Source organism: Zootermopsis nevadensis, unplaced genomic scaffold (genome assembly GCF_977971745.1).
Source record: "Zootermopsis nevadensis isolate Lab colony 2312 unplaced genomic scaffold, Znev_1.0 Znev_ptg000030l, whole genome shotgun sequence".
NCBI lineage: Eukaryota > Metazoa > Arthropoda > Insecta > Blattodea > Termopsidae > Zootermopsis > Zootermopsis nevadensis.
In genome coordinates, this window is record NW_028259162.1 from 17,426,513 (window position 1) to 17,452,030 (window position 25,518).

At 40.8% G+C, this 25,518-nt stretch overlaps 2 protein-coding genes across 4 annotated transcripts in view; one reads left to right on the forward strand and one right to left on the reverse strand.

Annotated features, from left to right (window-relative positions):
- LOC110833756 (A disintegrin and metalloproteinase with thrombospondin motifs 1) overlaps positions 1-23,755 on the reverse strand; it is a 30,074-nt gene extending 6,319 nt beyond the window's left edge. The window contains exons 1-8 of the mRNA XM_087358419.1: positions 22,467-23,755; positions 19,954-20,090; positions 10,971-11,063; positions 8,166-8,389; positions 7,533-7,685; positions 6,792-6,905; positions 5,502-5,675; positions 4,344-4,472 (exon numbers count right to left, since the gene is read on the reverse strand). Of these exons, the coding sequence (XP_087214545.1) occupies positions 4,344-4,472; positions 5,502-5,675; positions 6,792-6,905; positions 7,533-7,685; positions 8,166-8,389; positions 10,971-11,063; positions 19,954-20,090; positions 22,467-23,697 (2,255 nt within the window). The 5' untranslated portion in view covers positions 23,698-23,755. The remainder of the gene's footprint in view (positions 1-4,343; positions 4,473-5,501; positions 5,676-6,791; positions 6,906-7,532; positions 7,686-8,165; positions 8,390-10,970; positions 11,064-19,953; positions 20,091-22,466) is intronic.
- Positions 606-25,518, forward strand: part of LOC110833757 (uncharacterized) — a 139,395-nt gene continuing 114,482 nt past the window's right edge. The window contains exons 1-3 of one of the 3 annotated variants that reach the window (XM_087358425.1): positions 606-679; positions 862-923; positions 1,439-1,618. The gene's annotated coding sequence lies outside the window, so the exon portion shown is untranslated. The other 2 variants (XR_015537764.1, XM_087358426.1) reach the window with 2 other exon arrangements.

The following is a 25,518-nucleotide window of genomic DNA, read 5'->3' on the forward strand; positions in this document are numbered from 1 at the left end:
CCATGGTTTTATTACGTCCCTGAGTAGGACGTTAAACATCATTTGTTATATAACAAAATGTCGCCCCAGGTGGCCACTTTACAAGCCTGTTCTCCTTTACAGACTCTGCCCTCACCAGCTAGATAAATTCTCTTTTGCCTACTTTAGACTTTTTCTTGCCAAAAGGTGAATTTAACTACCGGTGTAATCCGGTCATCCAATTTGTCGGTCAGTAAATGACGAATTCTCGTCCATATCACGGCCCTCGGCAAACTATAACATCTGTTCCTACCTGTGATGTGCTTCAGATGCTTCACGGTGCAAAGAATCGAGAAATACAAGAATCAAGAGACCTTACCGGTTTCATTATCTTCAGTTTATTAAGATGATTATGGTTTCTGCATACTTTATTCTGTTTCTAGTTTTTCACAATTGTTAATTATTTTAAACGATTTATTTTTACGATACTTTTAAAACATGCATGTTTACACCAGTACATCCGGTCTATAAATTGCGTCACCGTGTTAGAATATCGAGTTACATTCGTGCTAGTAAGTTATTCTCCAAGTATCCGTGGAGAGTCAGCACAGAACGCTGAGAATTATTGCCTGTTCATTGGTCTTATTATCTTTTGCACGTAGAGCGTCCAACGGAAATCCGATGTTCACTTCGGCAAGATCCGTAAAGAGCCGAAAGTAGTGTGAGTAATCGTGTAATGTGTTTTGTACTAGTGACGTGATGCTGAACCATTTCTTCTCGTATTTATTTTCTAACGTTTGTTTGTTTGTTTAAAAGGCATAACTGTGATAGTGTTAAGTTAATTTTTGTGCAATGTGTTATAATCAGTGAACTTGAATGATTACTCATAATAATTCATTGCAGTCGTAAAACGTGCACGTGCATTCTGTTTAACCTGTTCAATGGCGGTGATAGGATTTCAGCCGGTAAGTTTGGTAGTTAGCATTATTGTAGAAGCTTCGAAAACACTGACCCAGATATTACAACTTAAGGCGGCATGAATTAGCTGTGCAGTTAACAGAAATGTTTCCCATTTTACCCTTTTCAGTTAAATCTGTCTGAATAACATTTTAGTTTCGTCTGATTCCATGAATGCCTATAGGTACAATTCTGGCATTGCTTAAGACGGGCATACAACATGTGGCAACTTATTTGTGCAGAAGAAATAAAAGCAGGCCTTTCTTAACCTCAAGCTTGGAAATTTGAACAAAGTATCGACAACGTTTGGAATTGTTTGTGAGCGGAGAGAAAGTGCCTGATGCAACCAAGTGAAATAGGGCTGTCAAATGCACTATATTATATATAATTTAAGTACATTCATTTTTAAGACACTTCTGACAATAATAATAATATTTTCCTAGAACCAGTTGTCCAGTCTCCAGACGAAACCCGGCTCAAAATTTTAAACGGTTATAATTGCCTTTACCGTATTGTTTCGTAGTTTTCATCAGCTCGAAGATGCATAAACTAAGACGACAACGAAGGAAGAATAAGTGAATTATGAAACAAATTGTGTTCCAATACGAAAGTGACAGTTGAACATTTCTTCTCCCGACATCTCAAAATCTGCTGTTACCATTCATCGTGGTCCAGCACTTCCATCTTGCAGGAACTTCGAAAGGTAAGTGATAACGCAATGTACCCTATTGTACAGTCTAACAGATCTACATTTGCCTTTTTGTTATGGCGGACTGGGACCTTTTGTTCTTGCATGTTACGCATTCTGTTGCAGTTTTACTGAACAGGCCTGCACTCATTGGCGTAGATTCCTACTAGATTTTCTTTAAAGTTCTCTTCCCCAGTTTCACAACGTTTTTGCCCGTCTCCCGAAAACTCGAGTTTCATGAAACTTCATATGACGCTGGAGGCCACCCCAAATTTGTAGTACCTTTTAAAGTTCTACCATTGGTACACCGCCGTGGCGGGACGCGAAATTCTGAGGTGGGAACAACACTTAATAAGGGGCCCATACATTTGTGTAACATCAGATCGTGGATAAATACGAAATATTTATAAATGTAAGGATTTATAGAAAGTAAAAACAATAGTATTATGGCGGCGCTAAATCTGTAGCGTGTGTAGTTTTCTGTCTGACAGCGGTAGTTAACGAATCATTTATGAGTAGTTTTTAATCAGATACAAATATTATAATGCGTCCCGTATGAGTGGTGTTTTATATATAACAATTACAAATATGGTTACGTTGCGAGAATTTGAGTTTACATCGGTTTAATTTTACGTAGATTGGTACATCTGTAAAAAAAGTAAATAACTGACTGGTCTTATCGCTCTCACTATTAGTCCATCAGCTAAAAACATTTGCAATAAAGAAGACGCCATGTTCTTCGCTGAACTTTGCTTCAATAACATTAAGTAAAAGGAAATAAACAATGTATGGGTGTGTTTAAATTAATAGTGTTTTGTTGTGCTTGGCAAGAAAGTAATTCGAAGTAAATCAGAAGAAAACTTTTATTACAGTTCATTTGTTGAGAAATATTTTATTTTAGTTAATGCGATATTTACAGACACTGAAAGGACCTTGAGCGTTTTCAGCGTTTAAACCAGTGACAGTGAACTTACAAATGGCTGGTTATTTTACGACGATGTATTAAATACTGATGTTATAGTGCGCAGGGTGAGGTGTGTTATATAGTGAAGCTATTATGCCATATATTATGTTCGTCCTTCAGGATTATTAGCTGGTACTAAATTAATTACCGTAGCTTTATATAAAGCAAATGCATATATTTATTTATACTAAAGTGTAATATACGCGGGTGTTAGTAAAGTGTTCAGAATTTGATTTCGGAAAGAAGTTAACATAAACTTTTGGCGTAATGTTCTGTTGCCATCACGAATGCTAGTAACGACTGGACAAGACAGAAGATCATGAACAGAATCACCTAATCTTATAATTAAATCTACTCCTCTGGTAAAAGTGCCAAAATATTAAACACCGTTAATATAGAAGCTCATAATTCTACATAAACCTGAGCCAGCCCAACCTAGTTAGCGTCCTCACAGCCTATTTCCCAAAGATTCATTTTAATATTATGCTTCCATCTTCTCATCAGTATTCCTTTTCCTCCTTCGACCGTTTTACACCTCTCGCTCGTGGCTTACATACGCACGCTTAGAATCCTGGGCTGACTGTACCTCATAAATTATACCTTGTTGCAGTTGCGATGTGGCGAGACTGTCTTTGTGGAGCTGGGCCGCTGTCGGGTCTGTAGTACATGCCCCAGATGATATACGAGTGATAAAGCAGCTGTGAAATGCTGTTGACAGGGTAATACCGAATGCTTCGGAGAATAAACTGTTCGTTACAATGTCGCGTTGTCCACTACAAATCACATATGAACTGACCTGGGCCCAAAAACAGGCTTGCACAGTGAAGTAACCTTATTTTTGTAATATTTTTCTTTTATAAACTTCTGCAAGCTTAAGCTCTGTGTATACATACAGTAAAAACATAGATTATTACTCTCTATTTCCGGCTTAATATTTTATTGTTTTAAAATCTATGAAATTTGGGGAAGTCTCGTGTCTTCTGCAGATCATAGAAACCTGTGTGTTCTAGGAAAAAGGCTTAGTTTAACACGGTATGCCGAGACTAGCCTAGAGAACTGTGTTGTAGACACGTCATAAAATGAACAAGGCGTCCGATATCAGCTTCGTATCCAGGTTTCGTATTCTCACCTGACATAAAAGGGGAAACATTTCAGACGTTGCCTACGTTGTTCTGGGTTTCGACGTCGTGTAGGCCTTCCACCGTTCCGAAGAAAATACAATAAATTTCGGTTAATCGGGGCAATCATTTATTTGGGGCAAATCTTTTAAAGAACGAACCTTTTTTAACTCCTTACGTCTAACGTCGCATAATTGGGGCAGCCGCCTATTTGGGCCAAAGTCCCGATGTGTCCCAATTAACCGGAATCCGAGTATACCGTCTCCATCTTCAGGACTAAAGATGCAGATAATAAGTTTATCCGAAACCACGAGTAACAAAAAAGCCGTGCTTGGGGTGAGAGGAGGTATAGCTCCTCTCTTCCTTGACCTCGGCACTAGATGGGGGGTGAGTGGTCAGCATCACGCCCCGGCCGGTTTTACCCCCGGGAAAGGACTCCGGTACCCATTGTAGAGGAGGCTGGGTGAGCCCCAGAGCCGGTCTGGACGCAGAGGCTAGAGGAAAAATCCTCTGCCCTCGTCGGGGATCGAACCCCGGTCGTCCAGTCCGTAGCTAGTCACTATACTGACTGAGCTATGCCCTTCTAAATTTTCCCCGAATTCCTAATAGGCAAATCCTCCATCGACCAGAGACTCTGGCTAAACCCGGAGCGTCTCACCTTGGATTATCACAGGCTCTGCTCCTGAAAGTGACTCCAAATCCGCACGTCCTGGAGCACGACGTCCAGCCAGACCACTCGGACCATCCGCCGTCCCTCGGGTTGTGCGTCACAGGGTCGAAACCAAACCTGGATCGAAACAGATCGTCGCTTAGTGCCATCTGTTAAGTGTGGATCACACTAGGTTCCCCTCGTAAACACAACACACGGATACCGATAACAAGGTTAATAATATCTTTTTATCAAATCTAAAACTTCTTGACGATGGTGAAGAGTCAATTGAATAAAAATTTACTTGGATATTATCCATCGTCTAGTAAATATAAAACGTAAAACGACGTTTCGGAGATGGGACTCTATCTCCGGAGATAGGGATTAGCTCTATCTAGTGGGCCCAACTATGTAGGAACCTGAAGACGGAGATAGAGTCCCATCTCCGAAACGTCGTTTTACGTTTTATATTTACTAGACGATGGATAATATCCAAGTAAATTTTTATTCAATTAATATCTTTTTAGTACATCTGAATTTTCTCCTACCATCTACGACTAGTTATTCCATGTAGTGTCTTCCTTTCAGGCTTTCAAAATAAAATGTAGTCGGTATGTGCTAGGCCTACATGCCTCCATCATCAGGGCGATGAGTTCTGATGATGGAGGCAGGAAGGACCTCTGAAACGTCTGTACACTTCTACCTGACTACACGGCGCAACAAACCAGAACCAGTTTTTTCTCTGAGGGAAAGAAAACATTTTCAAAATTCAACATACGTTGATAATATCACAATATTTTTCAATATATGAATTTAATGATAGCAGAAAATGTAAATACGTGTGATATTCCTTCCAACTAGAAGTGATCTTGCGGACCGACATCTCGAGCAACGCTTCCAAGTGATAAAGTAAACTTTTCTGAACAACTTGTAATTTGTTTCGTTGTTGCATGTGGGTTTTTAAGAAAGAAGCGTTGTTTTGTCGAAAAACATGAACAGCGTGGAGTAAATGTAGGATATTAATCGGGCCAACAGGGGATACGGTGTTTAAAACCCAAGAATCTTGACGATTAACATTGTCATTGATTTTTTTCATTTTCTGAGTGCGTTTTAAACGAAACACGAACCCACATGGCTCGTTACGAGAAGACGAAGGGGCTTGCTTACCTGCGTCGGTCCACCAGCACGCAGAAGCCGCCCACGCACCAGTGATTCACTCCGCATTCCGTTCCTTCCAATGGCGGTCCCTTCTTCGTCTTGCAGACGAGCGGTGCCGAGAAGTGGCTACACCACAGATGTGAGCAGGGATCGGGAAGGTTCAGCGTCCGGCACAGCGAATAGCTGCGGTAACAAGAACGAGGTCATAAACTGTTCAGTCTATCGTGACTCGGGAAACATTCCACCTCACCGGTAACGTTTCCAACCCGTACTCTGCCTGGACCCTGATTTACCTAAGAGGTTTCGATCTTTCCATGTTCTTTCTAGTCCGTTTTTAGACGCATTTGCAACTAAAAGTAGCAAGATTTTTGTTAAAATCTAACAATAACGGGAACTTTACCTGAAGTTTTTCTGCATGCAGAAGTGACTGAGTGGGGTTACATTTATTAGGTTACAATAATTTCCTGGGGAATCCCCACATAATTCCAGATAGTAGAGCAAATACTTAGGGAGTCCTTAGTGACATTACCCAGCAACACAAGCGTCATCTACCCTGCTACCAGAGGGTCATTGACCCCCACATTTCACTAGCATTGTTTCTAGGGTCAAAGGCCAAATTCTGGCAAATACGTCAGAATTTTTAAGCCATATACAGATTCTAACTTGTTTCTCTTTGAACGTTAACGTTTTTTTTCCTCGTTCGATCATTCTAGTCCATCAAGTGTTTATCTTCGTCAGTTAAGGCTGTATGTCTTCCACTCCCACGTCATTTTAGTAAACACAGTGATTGATGTTTTCATGTTCATTAGTCATTAATGACGTAGATTAAGTATCACGTGTTCTTTCCCCATAACTTCTTAACTTTGGCCATCGTGGTTTTAACAAGAACATGACCCACGCGAATGGCGAGGGTGAGCTGCATTTCTATGATGTTTTCGACGTTGCCGTATCTCGCGCACTATTTTTTTAATTAGTGTTCTGTCTGACGACAGGTCCATATGAACAGGATCCTTCCATCCTTTTCTCGGACTGGGACCTGTTCATATACGTTCTTGGCAGATGATCCAGAAGTGGTTTGCCATTGCCTTCTTCTGTGTGTGAATGGAGTAATTGTTGGGATGCCACGGAGAAACCGGAGAAGAAGCCCCCGGAGGAAAACTCCGTGTTGCCTAGACCACGGCCTTGCCCAACACAAGTTATAAATTCGGGCACCGCCGGGAATCTAACCCGAGACCCCCAGAATTACAAGGCCAGCGTTCTAACCGCTAGACCACCGTGGCTATTATCTCGCGCACTTACCCGTCTCCAAATTCCATGCGGCACTGTTCGTCCATCGAAAATGTCGCTTGCAACGTCGATTTGAGGTGCGTTGCGTTTCCCGCCTTGGGATGGTTTCGCAGACACGGCCATTGCCTGCGAACACGACAGACAATTAGAGAAAGAAGCACGGGGAAAATCAGTGTTTGAAAACTGTGGAAAGTTTCCCCGTCGAAGAACGGTAGTGTGGCAGAATGGCGCGCAATGTCAAGCCTTAATAGCATTCTGTTGGTTCTGAAACATGGTCTGGCGCACTATCCAGTGTTCTTAGTGAGAATACTATACAAACATTGAATCTTGGGCTGAATTGTTTTGGTGCTTAAAGCCGAAATTTGAATGCTCCAGCGCGCCCTTAACGAACCATACAGTGACAAGATGCAATGTTCAACGTCTTCGTAAGTCTGTAGGAGATGTAATGGACAGTCTGCTGTACGAACGAATGTGCAAACATATATTTATTATTTTATACAAAGACAATTTGGTATTCCGTGGTAGACTATCCAACCTAAGAGCACATGGCAATTCTTGATGAAGATATTGATGTAGCACATAATTTCAGATGTATTTTCTAGAGCTAATATAAATGAATCCCGGAGAGAAAGTCTGTCCCTGGGTCACTGACAGACAGCCCTTAAGATGGTAGCAATGAATGTATTTATTAATTGACTAATCCGTGCTTATGAGTTACATTTATCATGTCACATGACCATCGGAACAACTCACGCGGCCTTGGTGTGAAACTCCTTCTTGGAGCAGACTGACCAGCTGAAGCGATGGAACGTGGCCGACACCATCGGCGCCATGACACTTCCGGTTACCGCGTCGTGAATACAGTTGTTGCCAACTGCCTGGTCGCCATCATGGGTCAGACCCAACCTAAGAGTCGCTCACAGCCTTCATATAGTGTACATACAGGGTACTCATAAAGCAAAATTACAAGCACAATTGTTCTTCTCATGTACCCTCTGTGTGATCATGAATCTCTTTAGGCCAAAATATTTAAGTAATTCTTTTCCATAAGTCCAGTGTGTGTTTTCTTCAGCAAGAGTTTCAGTTCCGTATCTGTGTAATAGGCATAACGTTACGTGTCAACTTGTTTTAGTTCAAGAGAAAAAACACAGATGGCATGTGTTTGGAAACGAAGCGTTCGTGAAAATATTTGGATGTAGGAAAGGTGAAATAGCTGGGAAAGGCATGATAAAAATATATGACAAGGGACTTAATAATTTCACTTTCCTTTTGAAGATAGAGTGATTAACTAGTATTAATATTTATATGTTGTTCGACTGGAGAAACACGAAATCAATTCCAGTACGCACAATTTAATTCTGATGAGCGTGAAGCTTGCAGACTTACACGTGTGCCACCTCGTGGGCAATAATAAAGGCGCTGGTGAGTCCCTCGTCCCTGTTGAGGGTGCAGCTCCTTGCCGGGTCGCATGCACCTGACACGGGGGCGTAACCCGATGGCCCTCCTATGTCCGCGCGTGTCAGCCACACAGCTACATCGTGTTGACCCCCAAGCTGTTCGTTCCACCTGTTCACGTTCTCGAGGGAGCGTTTCGAGTTGCCGTCAACCACCTGCGTGAACAAGTGCGATGTTATTCGTGTGGCATGTTTCCTTGTCCATCTTTTTCTTTCTGAAATCTCTGCGTGTCTATGGTGTTCTTAAGATCATGTACTCTTTCTCAGGTTCTTATACAGAACGAAACGAGATTCGTGCACAAGATCTCCATGACTTGGTTCTTTGTTAAAAAATAAGTCGATATTATTGTACTGCACATTTCCTGTGACGTTTAGTTTTCATAATTCACGTTACCGTCAAATGGTCCAAGCTGTCAGATGATCAAACCATGTGCGTTCGTAGTAACAACGTTTTCAAAGCGGCTTCTGTCCTCTTCAAAGCAGACAGCAGTGCGCCGATGGCATTCTCTCGAACATTCCTTGATATGTTGGCATCGACCGTTGTCACAGTTGCTTGAAGTCTTTCCACGAGATCTTTGATAGTCCTGGGAGGGAATGTTTAACCGTTCCCCTTCAAGCCCCCCCCCCCCCCCACACAAAAAATCCATTGGAGTTAGATCCGGCTACCGAGCGAGGAAACCATGCAATCGGCCCTCCAAGTCCATTCCACCTTTCTGGATATGCCGCGTTCAGCCACTACCAGAGATGTTCCCCATATTGTGCTGAGACCACACAACCTCTGCCTCACAGCCAGAGGCACATCTTCAAGCTGCCCCTGTGGAACAGTTTTAAGAAAATCACGATATCGTTGAGTAGTCAGCCTGTCAGGTAGCGAATAGGGGCCCACGACAATGTCCCAGGCGATATCAGCTCAAAACTGTACCCACTTCCGCGGATAGCATGGAATTATCCTGTGCCCAGAGGTGATGTTTATCTCACCATCACGCGTAAAACACGCATTGTCTGTCTGCAAAATATTGCGTAAAAATAGCTCATCTGCAGCGTGCTAATATCGTAGCCATTCGCAAAATTGCATGCGAGGATGACTATCATTTGGAAACCTGCGCTCCGCGGGTATTCGAATGGACGTAGTTGCTCGTTATGAAGTACGTCGAGGACCCTCGGCTGGGGCAGTCCCAATTCTCGTGCGATATCGCGTGAGCTCCTCCACGGTTCTCGTTCCACAGGTGCAAGTACCTTCGTCTTCATTGGGTGATGTCTGTACAATCCGTGAGCGACCTGCATTCACACGTGCCGTAGGCGTTACACGTCCGATAGGGAGACGCTGTTCCAGTCGTCGAAACACATCAGCGTCTGGATGACGCGTACGAGGTGCGATCGGAAAGTTTCCAGACTGTGTCAGTAGAGGGCGAACCGGATGTAGTACGAGCTTCTGCCGCTAGGGGGTGCGGCCTACATTCATAGTGAATCAGTGTGCCAGCCGGCATTATCGAATTAACATTTGTTTCTTAATTACGGGCGTTTTGGTAGTGCATTACACCGACCCTCCTGCGATTTCGGAATGGAGGATTTTCATGAACAAATCAAATTTTGCCAAAGACTCGCCAAAACGGCTACGGAAACCTATGAAATGCTAAAGCAAGCATTTGGGGAGTCCGAAATGGGTCGTGCACAAACTTTTGTGTGGCATTCACGTTTTATAAATGGCCGAACCTCTGTCGATGATGACGAGCCTTCTGGACGACCATCTTCGAGCACAACGCCCGAAAATGTTACGAAGATTCGGCAGGCCATTCACGAAGATCGACGTCGTACCATCAACGATTTGTGCGACATTGTTGGGATAGGCTATGGGACCTGTCAGCTGATTCTAAAGAAAGAACTCCACATGCGACGCATCATGACAACACGCCAGCGCACACCGCCCTCAAAGTTGGCAGTTTTTGGCCTCAAACACCATGGCCGTCATCCCGCACCCTCCTTAGCTCCGTGTGACTTCTTCCTGTTCCCAAAGATGAAAATTCAGCTAAAGGGAAGGAGATTTGAAACGATAGAAGAGATTCAGGCAGAATCGCAGATGGTGCTTGACAGGCTGACAAAGAAAGATTTCCAGGGATGCTTCCAGGCTTGGCAGCGGCGCTGGGATCGTTGTGTTCACTCCCAGGGGAACTACTTCGAGGGTGATGGATAAATTTAATATCTGAGATAAGTGTACGGGTTTTTATAGGCGCAGTCTTGAAACTTTCCGATCGCACCTCGTATCTCGAAAACCAGGCGTCTCAGGACATTTCGACTTTTTTGACAAGGAATCGCACTATGGAGATCTCGTGCGCGAATCTCGTTTCCATCTGTATATACATCCTCTCTGTGCCATGTTTTTTTTTTTTTTTTTTGCAGAACTAGACGTATTGGTCGACACTGTGTAGACTCAGATACTGAAAAGAGCGTCGTTAAAAACTATGAATAAATAAATAAATAAATAAATAAATAGACGCATTGACGAGAAGGCCAGAAAAGAACGATATTTTCAAATATGGTTTATTCAATGATGCATTTTACACTACGTTGGTAAAAGACGTAGACTGATAAGATGATTATGAATGGTTGGGATTAAAAAGATAAATCGGGCATCGAAAATCTATGTTTCTGTTGTAGCGTAAGTAACTGGGGAATCCCTAGGTTAACTAAGGAATCCGCGAGTTGAAGAATTCCAACATTTTATGTAAATTGTGTTTACCTGACTGTCTTTTTCATCTTCAAAAAAAATCATCCGGACGATGACCAATCGCATGTTCGAGTCCAAGGAGGGGTCTTTGTAGATGGCACTGACCTATAAGCACAACAAACAGCGAAATAATTAAATCGATTCTGAGGATATTTATAGATGCTGTTTCTGCACCAAGTTGCGTTGTATCGAATGAAGTACCAGTTGATTTTTACTCATACGCAGACACCAAATTGTGGAAGGATATTCGAAGTTTAACTTCGACATCGAACAGAAGTAAATGAACATCTTCAAAGAAAACCACGGAAGCATTTGGATTAGGGTTTCTAAAATTCCTGCCCAATGTTCCAATTCTATGCCCCTAGAACATAACGCACCTACGATTCGACCCAGGATTTACAACATTTTGTTTGAATCTGGTGTACCTAAGAATTAAAATGTACTTAAGTGAAACAATTATCAAAATTTGTGTAGGTTAGCATTTGTCCGATACATTTTCTATTCAGAATGACCTGAAACAGAGAGATGCTCTATTGCAACTGCTTTTCAATTTTGCCTTAGAATATGTCGTCAGGACAACCCAAGATAATCAGGGCGGATTAGAAATGAATTGGACACATCAGCTTGTGGTCTATGCTGATGATATTAATCTGTTGGGCGATAATATAAATACTATAAAAGCAAACACAGAAATACTCTTAAGGGCTAGTAGGGATGTTGGTCTAGAGATAGATGCAGAAAAGAAAGTACATGATCATGTTTCGGAATCAGAATTAAGGACAGAAGCAGAATCGTTCGAAAATATGACAACATTCAAGTACTTGGGGATGACACTGACAAGTCAGAATGAGATTCATGACGATATCAAGAGCAGATTAAATCCAGGGAATGCTTGCAATCATTCAGTAAAAATCTTTTGTTCTCACGGCAAAAATCTAACGATTAAAATATACCAAAAAGTAATTTTGCCAGCTGTGCTGTATGGGTGCAAAACTAGGTCACTCACTTTAAGGGAGGAACACAGATTGAGGGTCTTTGAGAACAGTGTTGAGGAAGATATTTGGACCTAAAAGGGAGGGAGACGGATAGCGGAGAAATCTACATAATGATGAGTTTCACGGCTTGTACTCCCCACCTGATGTTGTTAGTGTGATTAAATCGAGGAGTATAAGGTGGGCGGGGAATGCGAGAGGGGAGGGGTGTTTACAAGGGAGGATAACGTTAAGATGGACCTTGGGGAGATACGACTCTGCAGATAGCTCGGTATAGAGTCCGGTGGCGGGATTTTGTGAACATGGTGATGAACCTTCGAGTTCTATAAAGAAAGTGGGCTATTCTGTGACAAGCTGAGTATACAATCGACTTAAAAACATCCATGCACCATATAGTGAGTGAGTGACATTCCGACCTAGTGATTAGAGCCCCTGGAACCCTATGGAAAAGACGGCTGAAGAGGTTCCGCACAACACAGTGCTCATAAACAGAATAATTACAACGTTCTGTCGAGAATCTAATTTCTGCTGAGCTACCACTATGGTTTTCCGACCGAAGTTCTAACCACGTGACACAAAAATTAATGGTGAGTGCAAGTGAAAGGAGTTGCCACTATAAATTTATTTTGTTGCTAATTAACTAGGTGGCTTACAGAACTCGAATGTTCATCACCGAACTAACCAAAGCCCTCCACCGGACCCTGTACTGGGCCAACGAAATCCAGTCTCCTTCAACTCCTATCTCCCATAGATCCCGCCTGACATTATCCTCCCATCTACGTCTAGGTCTCCCCAGCGGTCTCTTCCCCTCAGGCTTCCCGACTAATTCCCGGTGCACACCTCTTGTCCCATCCATGCGCGCTACATGCCCAGCCCATCTCATTCTTCTCGACTTAATCACCCTGACAATATTGGGGGAGGAGTACAAATTTTTAAGCTCATCATTATGCAGTTTTCTCCATTACCATCGTCTTCTCTCGTAGGCCCAAATATCCTCCTCAACAACCAATTCTCAAACACCTGCAATCTGTGTTCCTCCCTCTGAGTGGGAGACCACGTTTCGCACCCATACAAAACAACAGGCAGAATTATTTTTTGAATTTGTTGCTATTTTTAGTATCTCCTTTTTTTTGTGTTTATTTTTGGTGATAAAAATCTGATGTTGACAGAACTTTTAAATATAGAAGTACAGTGTAAATGTACACACTTTTTTCTTTCGTTAATTAATCGTCATTTAAATGTTTTAAACAAATTTATATGCGTGAATATGATGCATTATGTAGGCTACAAATTTTCAGAACAGTGAGTTGTGTCTGATAACTTTCATGAGGTTCCATTTGTGTTTCATGTAATGCAGGGACTGTAAGTACCGAAGGGATTAACATGAAGGTAATTTCATTACATATGGTGTAATAGGTGTAACGCCAAATCTGATCCTTTGAGCAGTTCGGACAGGCGGGCGGACTGATGGAGCTAGCTTTCTATTAAATGGGCTCTATGCAAGGACCGCATGTACCAAAGACTGAAAACCTCGGTTGTAAGCCTAGGAGCAGAGTTTGGTCGTGTTGTTGCGCCCGGACTGACTATGCGATACCCGAGGGCTGACTGAGGGGCTTACAGGAATGTGCGGTGCCAGGAACGGCAGCGGATTCGGAGCGCCGTGAAATTGATAGCTCCTGGAGGTTCGAGGAGCGCACGTAATACAGAGGGCAGGGGTGAGTTCTGTTTAGAGGATCGATAGTTAGTTCCTGGATGCCCCAGCAACACAGTGGAGACCTTCGCAGTTCTGACGGGAAGTCCGATATACATTTAATATAAATTTTAATGTAGGTTTTAATTTCAGTCTTCTACGTCAGTGGTATTCAACCTGGGGTACGCGTACCCCCGGGGGTACGCGAAGACATTTTAGGGGGGTACGTGAAATTTTAAAATATATATATATTTTATGATAAACACTGAATAATCAGCAATGTAATTTATTTGATTTATTTTAGATGTAGATTATATACTATGTATAACTTGAATTATACACCAACAAATTTGGGGGTACAAGTTTTAAGATTGAGGGTACAAAGTTGAAGATAAATTATATCAGGGGGTTTATTTTTTATTTTTTTTAGTGTTCTGTCTGACGACAGGTCCATATGAACAGGATCCTTCCATCCTTTTCTCGGGCTGGGACCTGTTCATATACGTCCTTGGCAGATGATCCAGAAGTGGTTTGCCATTGCCTTCTTCTGTGTGTGAATGGAGTAATTGTTGGAATGCCACGGAGAAACCGGGGAAGCCCCCGGAGGAAAACTCCGTGTTGCCTAGACCACGGCCTTGCCCAACACAAGTTATAAATTCGGGCACCGCCGGGAATCGAACCCGAGACCCCAGGATTACAAGGCCAGCGTTCTAACCGCTAGACCACCTCATCTTATTATTATTTAGTATTCTGTCTGACGACAGGTCCATATGAACAGGATCCTTCCATCCTTTTCTCGGACTGGGACCTGTTCATATACGTTCTTGGCAGATGATCCAGAAGTGGTTTGCCATTGCCACCTTCTGTGTGTGAATGGAGTAATTGTTGGGATGCCACGGAGAAACCGGGGAAGTCCCAGGAGGAAAACTCCGTGTTGCCTAGACCACGGCCTTGCCCAACACAAGTTATAAATTCGGGCACCGCCGGGAATCGAACCCGAGACCCCAGGATTACAAGGCCAGCGTTCTGACCGCTATACCGAACAAAAAGTTGAATACCACTGTTCTACGTTATTCGTTCACTCCCCGGAGGACAATTTAGTTCGTTATTTTTATTAAAGTAATTTATTTTGTGACACAATGTAAGAAAATAAATAGGAGTTAAGAATTGGTGGATAGTAGCCAAGAAGAAAGAAATTTATTTGGAAAGCCTAGGCCCGCATCGGGCTGTAGTGCTAATGATGATGATAATAATGTAACAAAATAAACGAGCAGAGGACACTGTAAAAGAGCTGAATACAACTTATAAAAAAGTTGTAGCGTAGCAAACCCTTGTGATTTTAATCCCTTTAATTAACTCCAACACATGTCCTCTATTTTTCGCGAAAATGTAGAATTTGGTTTCAGAACTTTTTTTGATAAACTTAAAAGTGATTATCACCAGGCAGTACACACTGAGTTCTATTCAGGGTAGAAATTTTCGGTAATCGGTAATTTTACCGAACTGAGCAATATGATAGCTCACTTTGTGTGATTTTTGTACACACCACCATTATCACCTTTAATGACAGATGTCGGACTATATGAAACGTAATAGGGTTGCAATCAACGTGCTTTGTAGATGCCATTGTAATTAACGATGCTCGTAGAACTGTTTCCTAAGTTTGGTAACAAACTCCAATCAAAATAGGAGATAACTGTCATCGCATTTACTTTCATTTTGTGATTTATCTTTGATGATTAAAATATTTCTAGCTCTATTTGTTTTCGTGTTAATCTGTTATTGGTCTTGCTTTGTATTTTATCTTCTTTATATACTACTAGTTTTGGGCCAGCGTTCCATCATAGGGGTTTAGGAAAATAAATACACTGTATATTTATTGATACTTACATTTTATGTCTCTCAGAGATAAATAATGAAAACTAATTTACTCCGAGTCCTAATTTAATGAAGAGTGGGCGAAAACCTTGGTGGCAAATATAAGTTGAGTTCTTGCTCAGATAATGTGACGCAGAGCGTTACCACCTTTTACCGTACGCATGTCGATAAATAGATTTTAATTAAGTTTAACATTGGAGAGATTCACAAAAATCTGTGGAACCATTTCATTTTTCGTTTAGATTGACAATTTTGACAACGACTTCACATAAGAGCACGTAAGATTTTGAGCTCGTCTGAAATACTTGCGAAAAGAAATAGCATGAACTGATCTCTTAACTTAACTAACTCCCTGGTACCAGAACCTTCAGGTCCAACACCCACAACACCAAAGCCGGCGATCTTCTAATTTGGATAAATATTAAAAAAAAACTTAAATACATAAAATTTACCTCTCTTCAATGATCATCCACCAAAGTATTAATTAAAACTAAACGTTATGGTCCTTCTCGAAGGTATCACCACCTTGTCGAAGGCAATCTGCCGGGTGAGGAGGCTTGCGTGCTCAAATGACCCTTAGGGCTATGCCGGCCTGAGCTTCGGCTCATGGTAGGGTCACCCAAGCCGGACAGGTCTAAGGAGATGCGCTAGACTAAGAGTGATACCCTGGTCCTCCAGGTTGGGGGTTGGGTGTAGGGCTAACAACCTTTCACCTTTAAAAAAAATATGTGTTACGAAAAAATCAACCAAGCCTCGGATCAGGACGGACTCTTTGGCACGACCACGGCAATTGAAAAAGGACATGAGATTTGGTACCTGGAACATTAGGAGCCTCTATAGGGCTGGGGCACTGAAATCAGTGTGTAGGGAATTAGGTAATTATAAGTTAGACTTAGTGGCAGTGCAGGAAGTGCGATGGGAGGGGGAGGGCACGATCCCAGTGGACAATTTTACATTTTTCTATGGAAAGGGGAATGACAATCATCAGCTAGGGACGGGTTTTTTTGTTCATAGCAGAATTAGGGCAGCAGTTAAGAGAGTAGAATTTGTTAGTGACAGGTTGTCTTACGTAATTTTGGAAGGACGTTGGTGCGACATCATTGTCCTTAATGTTCATGCCCCAACTGAAGACAAAAGCGATGATATCAAGGATAGCTTTTATGAAGAATTGGAATCAGTATTTGATACATTTGGCAAGTATCACATGAAAATTCTGCTAGGAGATTTCAATGCAAAAATTGGGAGGGAGGATGTCTTCAAACCCACAATAGGCAGCGAGAGTCTCCATGCACTTAGTAATGATAATGGCGTCAGAGCAGTGACCTTCGCTACGTCAAAAGATTTAATTGTAAAAAGTACAAAATTTCCACACCGTGATGTTCATAAATACACTTGGACTTCCCCAGATGGCAGAACACACAATCAAATAGATCATGTTTTAGTAGATAAGAGAAGGCAGACAAATGTAATTGATGTGAGATCATTCAGAGGAGCAGATTGCGACACTGATCATTATCTGGTGGTAGCAAAAGTGAGGGAGCGGCTTTCAGTAAGTAGACGAACTAAACAAAATTTTGACACAGAAAGATTTGATTTGAAAAAATTAAGTGAGGGAGAGGCAAAGGAACAATATCAAGTTGAAATTTCGAATAGGTTTCAAATTTTAGAGACAAATGAGGATAATGAAAGTGTGGACATCAACAGGGAGTGGGAAAATGTCAGAAACTGCATCAAAATTTCAGCAAAAGAGAAACTAGGATACTACAGGAGAAAGCAAAATAAACCGTGGTTTGATGAAGAATGTTCAAAATTAATAGATCGAAGGAAGCAAACAAAATTTCAATGGTTGCAGAACCCAAACAAAACAAATGCGGATAATCTATGTAACGTGAGACGTGAGGCTAGTAGAACCTTTAGGACTAAGAAAAGGGAATACCTGAAGGGCAAAATTGCTGAACTTGAGACAAATAATAAGGAAAAAAACATCAGAGACCTGTACAGAGGCATTAATAACTTTAAGAAAGGATATCAACCCCAGACTAATTTGGTAAAGGATGATAGTGGCAATTTGCTTGCAGATCCAATAAAAATTGTGAATAGGTGGAAAAATTTCTTTAGCGAGCTCTTAAATGTTCATAATACTGGTGATATTAGACAGATTAAAATGCATACAGCTGAACTGTTGGTGCCAGAACCTAGCTTAGATGAAGTGGAACTAGCCATTGGGAAGTTGAAAAGTTATAAATCTCCAGGAATTGATCAGATTCCGGCCGAATTAATTAAAGCAGGTGGCAAAGGGTTGCATATGAGGATCCATAAGCTTATTCAGTTAATTTGGGATAAGGAAGAGATGCCACATCAATGGAAGGAATCCATAATTATTCCTATTTATAAGAAGGGGGACAAGACTGAGTGTGGTAATTACCGAGGAATATCGCTGCTATCAACCTCATACAAAATTCTATCCAACATTCTTTTGGCAAGATTAACCCCATATGCGAATGAAACTATTGGGGATCATCAGTGTGGGTTCAGACGAAACAGATCAACGATTGATCAGATCTTTTGCATTCGTCAGATACTAGAGAAAAAATGGGAGTTCGGTGGGACTGTACATCAGTTATTTATAGATTTCAAAAAAGCCTATGACTCTGTGAAGAGAGAAGTGCTATATAATATTCTTATTGAATTTGGTATACCAAAGAAGCTAGTGGGTCTAATAAAAATGTGCTTAAATGAAACCTGCAGCAAAATTCGAGTAGGTAAATATGTATCTGAGACATTCCTCATCAAGAACGGTCTAAAACAAGGAGATGCTTTGTCTCCCTTGCTCTTTAACTTTGCGCTAGAATACGCCATCAGGAAGGTCCAAGGTAGGCAGGAGGGTTTGCAATTGAACGGGACACATCAGCTATTGGCATATGCTGATGATGTTAATTTATTGGGGGACGATATAAATACAATAAAGAGGAACGCAGAAGTTTTACTAGAGGCTGGTAGACAAGTGGGGCTGGAAGTAAATTCAGAAAAAACTAAGTACATGTTAGTATCTCGTCATCAGAAGACAGGCGGGCAAAATTATCTTAGGGTAGCTAATAAATCCTTTGAAAGGGTTACAAAGTTCAAATATTTGGGAACAACAATAACAAATCAAAATGATACTTGTGAGGAAGTTAGGAGGAGACTAAATTCCGGAAATGCTTGCTACTTCTCAGTCCAAAATATTTTGTCTTCCCGTCTGATTTCTAAGAACCTGAAAATTAAAGTATACAAAACAATAATCTTGCCTGTTGTTTTGTATGGGTGCGAAACATGGTCTCTCACTCAGAGGGAGGAACACAGATTGCAGGTGTTTGAGAATCGGGTGTTGAGGAGGATATTTGGGCCTAAGAGGGAAGACGATGGGGCGTGGAGAAAACTGCACAATGACGAGCTTAAAAATCTGTACTGCTCCCCCAGTATTGTGAGGGTGATTAAGTCGAGAAGAGTGAGATGGGCGGGACATGTAGCGCGCATGGATGGGACAAGAGGTGTGCACCGGGTACTGGTTGGGAAACCTGAAGGGAAGAGACCGCTGGGGAGACCTAGACGTAGATGGGAGGATAATCTCAGGCGGGATCTATGGGAGATAGGAGTTGAAGGAAACTGGATTTTGTTGGCCCAGGACAGGGTCCGGTGGAGGGCTTTGGTTAATTCGGTGATGAACCTTCGGGTTCGGTAAGCCATCTAGTTAGTTAGTTAGTTAAACGTTATGGTAAATGATTACATCATGTGCAGTACAGTTAAATTTTTGTAATTGACCTGACAACACGTTACTGTTCCCACCACGGGTAAGAAATTTCAAAATGTACTGGAAGAAGTGTGTGTCATTCTGTAGTAATTTCAATTATTATCATCAAAATGACCGTCACAGTGGCCGCGTGGACTTTGTGCCGCTTGGTCACTGGGACCGTGGGTTCGAATCCCACTCAAGGCATGAGTGTTTGTCCGCGTTTTTGTGTGTTGTGCTGTTCTGCGTACAGGTAGAGGCCTTGCGACAGGCCGATCACTCGTCCAAGGAGTCCTACCACTGTTTATAGATCAAAGCCAACGAAAATTTGAGACCCTCAGATGCTCAAGGCACTGAAGAAAGGATCGTCTAAGTATCCTAAGTAAATATCATCAAGATACCGCTGCAGACATCCTGAAAACGCATTCTGACCGAATGTGATTGGAATGCAGGCAAAAATACCTACCCAGTGGTCTATAATTTCGTTTCCCAAACCGGTGTAGTGACACTTAATAGAAAACTGAAGCAGTTTTTGAAGATAACTTTTTTGTTGTGATAGTAAAGTAATAAAATGCCTGTCTTTCGTCAGTATTCCGTTGCAGAAACCCAGGGTTCTTTAGAAAAGAGTTACAGAAACACAGCAGTAATCTGTGGCATGGTACTTACGATGTTCATGAGGGCGAGGACGTATTGGCGTACTCGCTGTCGCCCGTGGAATTGGATCACCGTGTGGTCAACTGCCAGGGCGAGCTCCAGCCACCGGGGAGGCGCGTTTACACTGAACCCCAGTGGCCTGCGCTTATCTGGACACAGGCAAAACAGACTCTGGGCATGGGCAAGAAATTTTGTTTCTTGTTCTGTTTACAGAACTAAATTTTAATCCAGATTAATAATCTTTTGATTACACTCGAATAGAATTGAACAGATCAGTAGAACTTCGTGTGTCGTATTGACATTCATGTGACGAATTTTGAAGTCCACAACCAGTTTATTACTTTATAGGCTCGATTTTGTAATAATATATCAATCAGTGACTTAAGTTGATCACATGATACGGCCTATTACATGTGAAAGTGTGTGCTGAAAGACAGATGATAGTAGAACCCCAAATCTTGGACAAGAGGGTAAACATCTACCATACTACACATCGCAACAGACAACCCAGAAGACAGAAATCTTCATTATCATTTTTATTTGTAAAACTGTTATTTATTTATTTTGTATTCCTTCCGAATCCCCATCCGGTGCTTCGGCCAGTCCCACGTTCCCTCTCAAGCACTCGGATTAGCTCCGATCCGGGCCGAGAAAACGGGTCACTTCAGCTCATGACCAGTTAAATTTTAGTCTTGTTAGGTTCTGTAAATCCTTACTTCTGTTTCAAGCTGCGTGTTTCTCTTCGATGTGATTACAGCAGATTTACTTTGAACTGGGCAGCCATTACGGTCGTGTCGAAAAAAACTGACATATTTTTGTTAAGGATGTTTGTTATTTCTTTAATCGTTTCTTTCAATACGTATTTCATTTTACTTTTCGAGGTTCGTCAATTTTTACTTTTTTTTTTTTTTGTAAATTACTATAAATCTACCCGTCAAGAATGACAGTAACATAGGAAGCAGCGAACATTTGCATTATACCCGGATTATCGTGTTTCTTATACGATTTCCAAATCCAAAACACAATATTTGAGGTTATAATAACTGGAAATAGTGATTTAAAAATTATCGCCAACCAACACGTACAGAACGTCCGAGAAATATACACATATACACAAATTCAGTGAATAATATAAATATATTCTAACAAACTAAGCAGTTACATACGCCAGCATTGGTATTTAGTGAATTAGCTAATCTTGTGTAGGTGTTCAAAATGACCACCGTTAGCTTCGTGACATAGTTGACAGAGGTGAACAAGTAACTGACTAGCAGCCATCAAAGTTGCTGCTCTGTATACATCTTTTTGGGACACCGTGTATATTTTTATATATATCGTAGGCTATATATTTCATTCTGTGATCAATTTGTTAAACAATGTCATTGTCTTCTGAATCTATAGTTTTTACGTCAATAATCAGTTTCCGATAAAGAAGTGAATCAGTTGAGAATTAAGAAAACATATTTTAAACGCGTGTTCATGTATCTAGGTGAAAACTGTGGAAAGTATACACATTAGATTAAATTCTGTAGTTTGTTTTCTTAATTATTGTTTAATTTTAACCGTCTAATCACAATAAAATATTTTATTAAATATTAAAATATTATTATTACAATTAACATTTAATATTTAAAATATATTAAATGATGCTCTTTTCTATCGAAATGTTTGATTTACAATTAGAGCATCATCTTTTTCACGACATGTTTCGGTTTTCAATGAACCATCTTCAGGTGTATAATCAATATAAATTCAAATGTAATATTCTAAATGCAATCCTTCGTCAGATGTCCATTAAATATCGGAAAGTTTCTTAATGAGAACATTAATAGGTAGGAGTCAATGAATACATCTTATGCTGAAGAGATGTAACGGTAATTTTATAAAATTATCAACAACCAACCAACAAACACATGTCTGGGTACTAAAAATATAGGCTAGTTATTGGGATTAGATGATGCAAGATTGGGTCTGTGCCTCGTAGCTTCGTATGATGTGAAGCTTTCACGGCGACAAGAGTATAATGATTCTTGTCGGGGTACAAGCCGTCCTCGTCCTCAGTACCCAGAGGACGAGGACGAAGATGGTTCTCGAAAAGGTGTTTTCTCCATTAAACCACCCGACACGGCTGGCAGCCCGAGAAGAATTTATTATACTTTGTGGCTTCATTTACCCGGTCTCAAATGAATGGTTAAAGTGATGATGCGATAATGAACCAGAGAGCGGGCTAATGTGATACATAATGTCCATTTATAGTAGACACGCGCCGACCCATTAAATTTTCATAATCTTCCGAAAACCAGGCCTGAAAGGATAAGGCCTACTTATTGGAGATTCGTAATTATGTTTTTTTAATTTAGTATAGTTAAGGCGATTAAATAAAATTCAGAAAAACTAGACAAACAAAAAAGTACATTCCGATTTAAAACCTTGTTGAAGCAAGGCTTGATATGTATGGGGGAATAATATTAAAGTGAATCACAGAAAGTGTCCACATAACTTGGTCGGGATGCCGTGTTCCTTACCTTCTGTCTCATGGCCACTGTCAAGAAAGTAGCCCACTTGTTCCTCTCGCTCGAATTTCCTCCGAATGTGTTCGATCGTGTGTTCCAGGCTTTCATCAGGTTGTCCCACGGGATGTACATCGGGTTCATTCTCCGGAAAAGAAATGTTTTCCCTTGCAGTCGTGTTTGAGAACTTCATCTCTGTCATGTTGTGCCTCCAGTAAGATTCCCTTTTAGACCTTCCCAGGCAGACAGGAACAACCTTACCTATTCCACCAGAGTCATTCCTGACCCCCGGCGTAGTCCGTTGGCTTGAGTTCCTTCCTGACCTCTTGCATTTGTCCCCAAAATCTTGATCATTTCCCAACTCCAAACTTGTTTTGGCTTTATACACCAGATGGGGGTGTTGGCGATTTAGCTCCCCAGTGAGCAGAAGAGGTTGTATAAAATAGGAATCCCCGTTGACTTGAATCAAGCCTGTCATATCCCCTGTTTCGCTGTTTTCAGTCGAAGTGTCGCACGTTGTGAGGGCGACAGTGGAATTTATGTCGCCTCTCACGAACCCAATTTGAAGTTTGCAGCCTCCGTGAGTTTCCACTGACTCTGTGTTTCCTTTAGTCACCCATTCAGCTTCCAAACCATCTTGTATGATTAACAAATGATTGGTTTTTACTTCTAATATCCAGTTTTTAAGTGATATAGTAGTTATATCATCTGGTTTGTTCCAATTTGCTCCCATATCTGTAGATTCATCGTTAATTTTCTCATCAAAATATGTAGTTCGGTCGTTTGGTACATTTTCTACTCTTATGGTGGCTTCCTCCTGAACATTTCTCTTTTCTAATGTTATATATGTATTTTTATTCGTGTTTGAAGACACTCGTTCCCTATTGGAATCAGTTTTACTCGTTTTAGCACTGTTTGTGATGCTTATCACATCTTTTTTACTTTCATTATCTGTTGGCACTTCTACGTCATTTCCACTTCTGAAAGTCGGAGAATCACTGTCATATCCCTTAAAATGTGTAGTATATTCTGGTTGGACTTCGCCGCCGTCGATGTTTCTCTTTACTCGTGGCACTAAATTATTTGTTTCGGGAGTCATCACCAAGGGAAAGACGATGTCGTATTCATCAGAATTCTCCAATGTTTCTAAAAGATTCTTCAGCGACTCCTGGATATTCCATCCTGCCACTACATAGAATTGCCATAAGATCACTGTCAGAAAACACAAAATTACAAAATATGCCATTCTAGGAAGAAAAACATATGTCACTTAATGAAAAGTCTGGAGACTGTACTGACACTAAGACGTCTTCTCAACTGGATTCTGTCGTCAAGTGAGTTGGAACAGCATCTTCATGTTCTCTACGTCTCCTGTCAGAGGAATCGTTGATACGGAAGGAAATATGTTTTTGTTAATGTTTCGTACACTGTGTCCACGATATCAATGCCCCTGAACCACACATTGCACTGAATATCACGCAACGGGAAGACCGAGGTCTGATCCAGATGTTTTACTGAACTTCGCGATTTAATGTACGAGAGTAATTCGCCATTGACCGGAATTTAAGTAAAGTATTTTATTATTTACTGCGGTCAAAATATTTAAATGCTTGTATGACCTTGAACATATTGTAATGAAATCTTATCGCCTAAAAACGCAGGATAAGACTTTCTGTACAAAATAATTGAATAAATAACAAACAATCTATCACCATACTATAAGACTATGTGAATAAAATATGAAACGCAGGCCCGATGCGTCCCGTGAAGAAAATGAGTCTGGCCTTAGACGTTTTAGGATTTGTAAACAGCAAGGCCTTTTATAGGCCTTCCTACAATTTGATACGAGAAAATAAAATATTTTAAATTATTTACGTTACAGGCCAATGTTAAACCACTATCACTTCAAAATATACCCTCACTCCAATGAATTTGGATGTAAACATCAGCAGAAGTTACACAACAACAGTAATTAAGTTTTAGTTTATAAGATTATAATTTTTAACTTTTAACTTTACACCTGAAGATGGTTCAATGTAACCGAAACATGTAGTAAAAAGATGTACCAAATATGTAAATGATATATTAATATCTTATGTATAATTTTATTTATATAAAATTGTGATTAGACGAAAAAAACACGAATAATTAAAAGAGAAAATAAGTGAAATTTATAATGGCACCAGAGTTTAATGTACCATGTCCGTATTAATTACTAATAATGACATTTTTATATATTTTGACATCTACAACTTATGGTTTGTCACGTAAAATAATTAATAACTCTGTAACAGTTTCTGCAATACTAAACTTCTCGCGGGGCCCTTTGGCTCGCGGTCTCTTATAAATATCCCTGACGCCCACTTCCCGACTACAAATATTTCTCCACCCTTCTATAGGATCTTCTTCAAGGTATTTATCAAAATTATGAGGAAATTCCCTGCTACTGGACATTTTTTGTTCACCGCGATGAGCACCAAAGCTCGCCAATGGATTCAATTCATATCTTCACAGTCTATTTTATTTTGGTCCATTTAGTTGTTTCCATCATCTCATCTAGGTTCTTCCTAATGACCTCTTTCATTGAAAGTTTCATAACAAAATTGTGAGTTCGTTCATGTTTCGATAGGCGTGTTTCATGCTATCCCTTATGATTTTACCAGGTAAACAGTGCACACTGAGGGGAATGCCAAGTATATTTTGTGTATTTGGACTTAATAAAGAGGAAATAATGGAATAATTCCGACATTTATAATTTGTATCAAATTTAAGTTACTCACGGCTGTGAAGATGTCCATATTGGTCTTCTGGGTTGTAATTCCGTGTGTGACTTCGAGGAAGGCGGAAGCATCTTCAGCACTGAAGATGTAGACATTATGTTTCTCCGAAACGTTGGTATCTACATTCAAGTCCACGTGGCTTTACAACCCAGAGAACCGGCATCAGTAGTTTAATTTATTTGGGTTTTGTGTCCGGTTTTGATAATTTTGTATTGAACTCAAAGCCGGTTGACCCGTAGAGACAGAGAATTGATTGAAAATGATAAACAAACGGACATGACAATTAA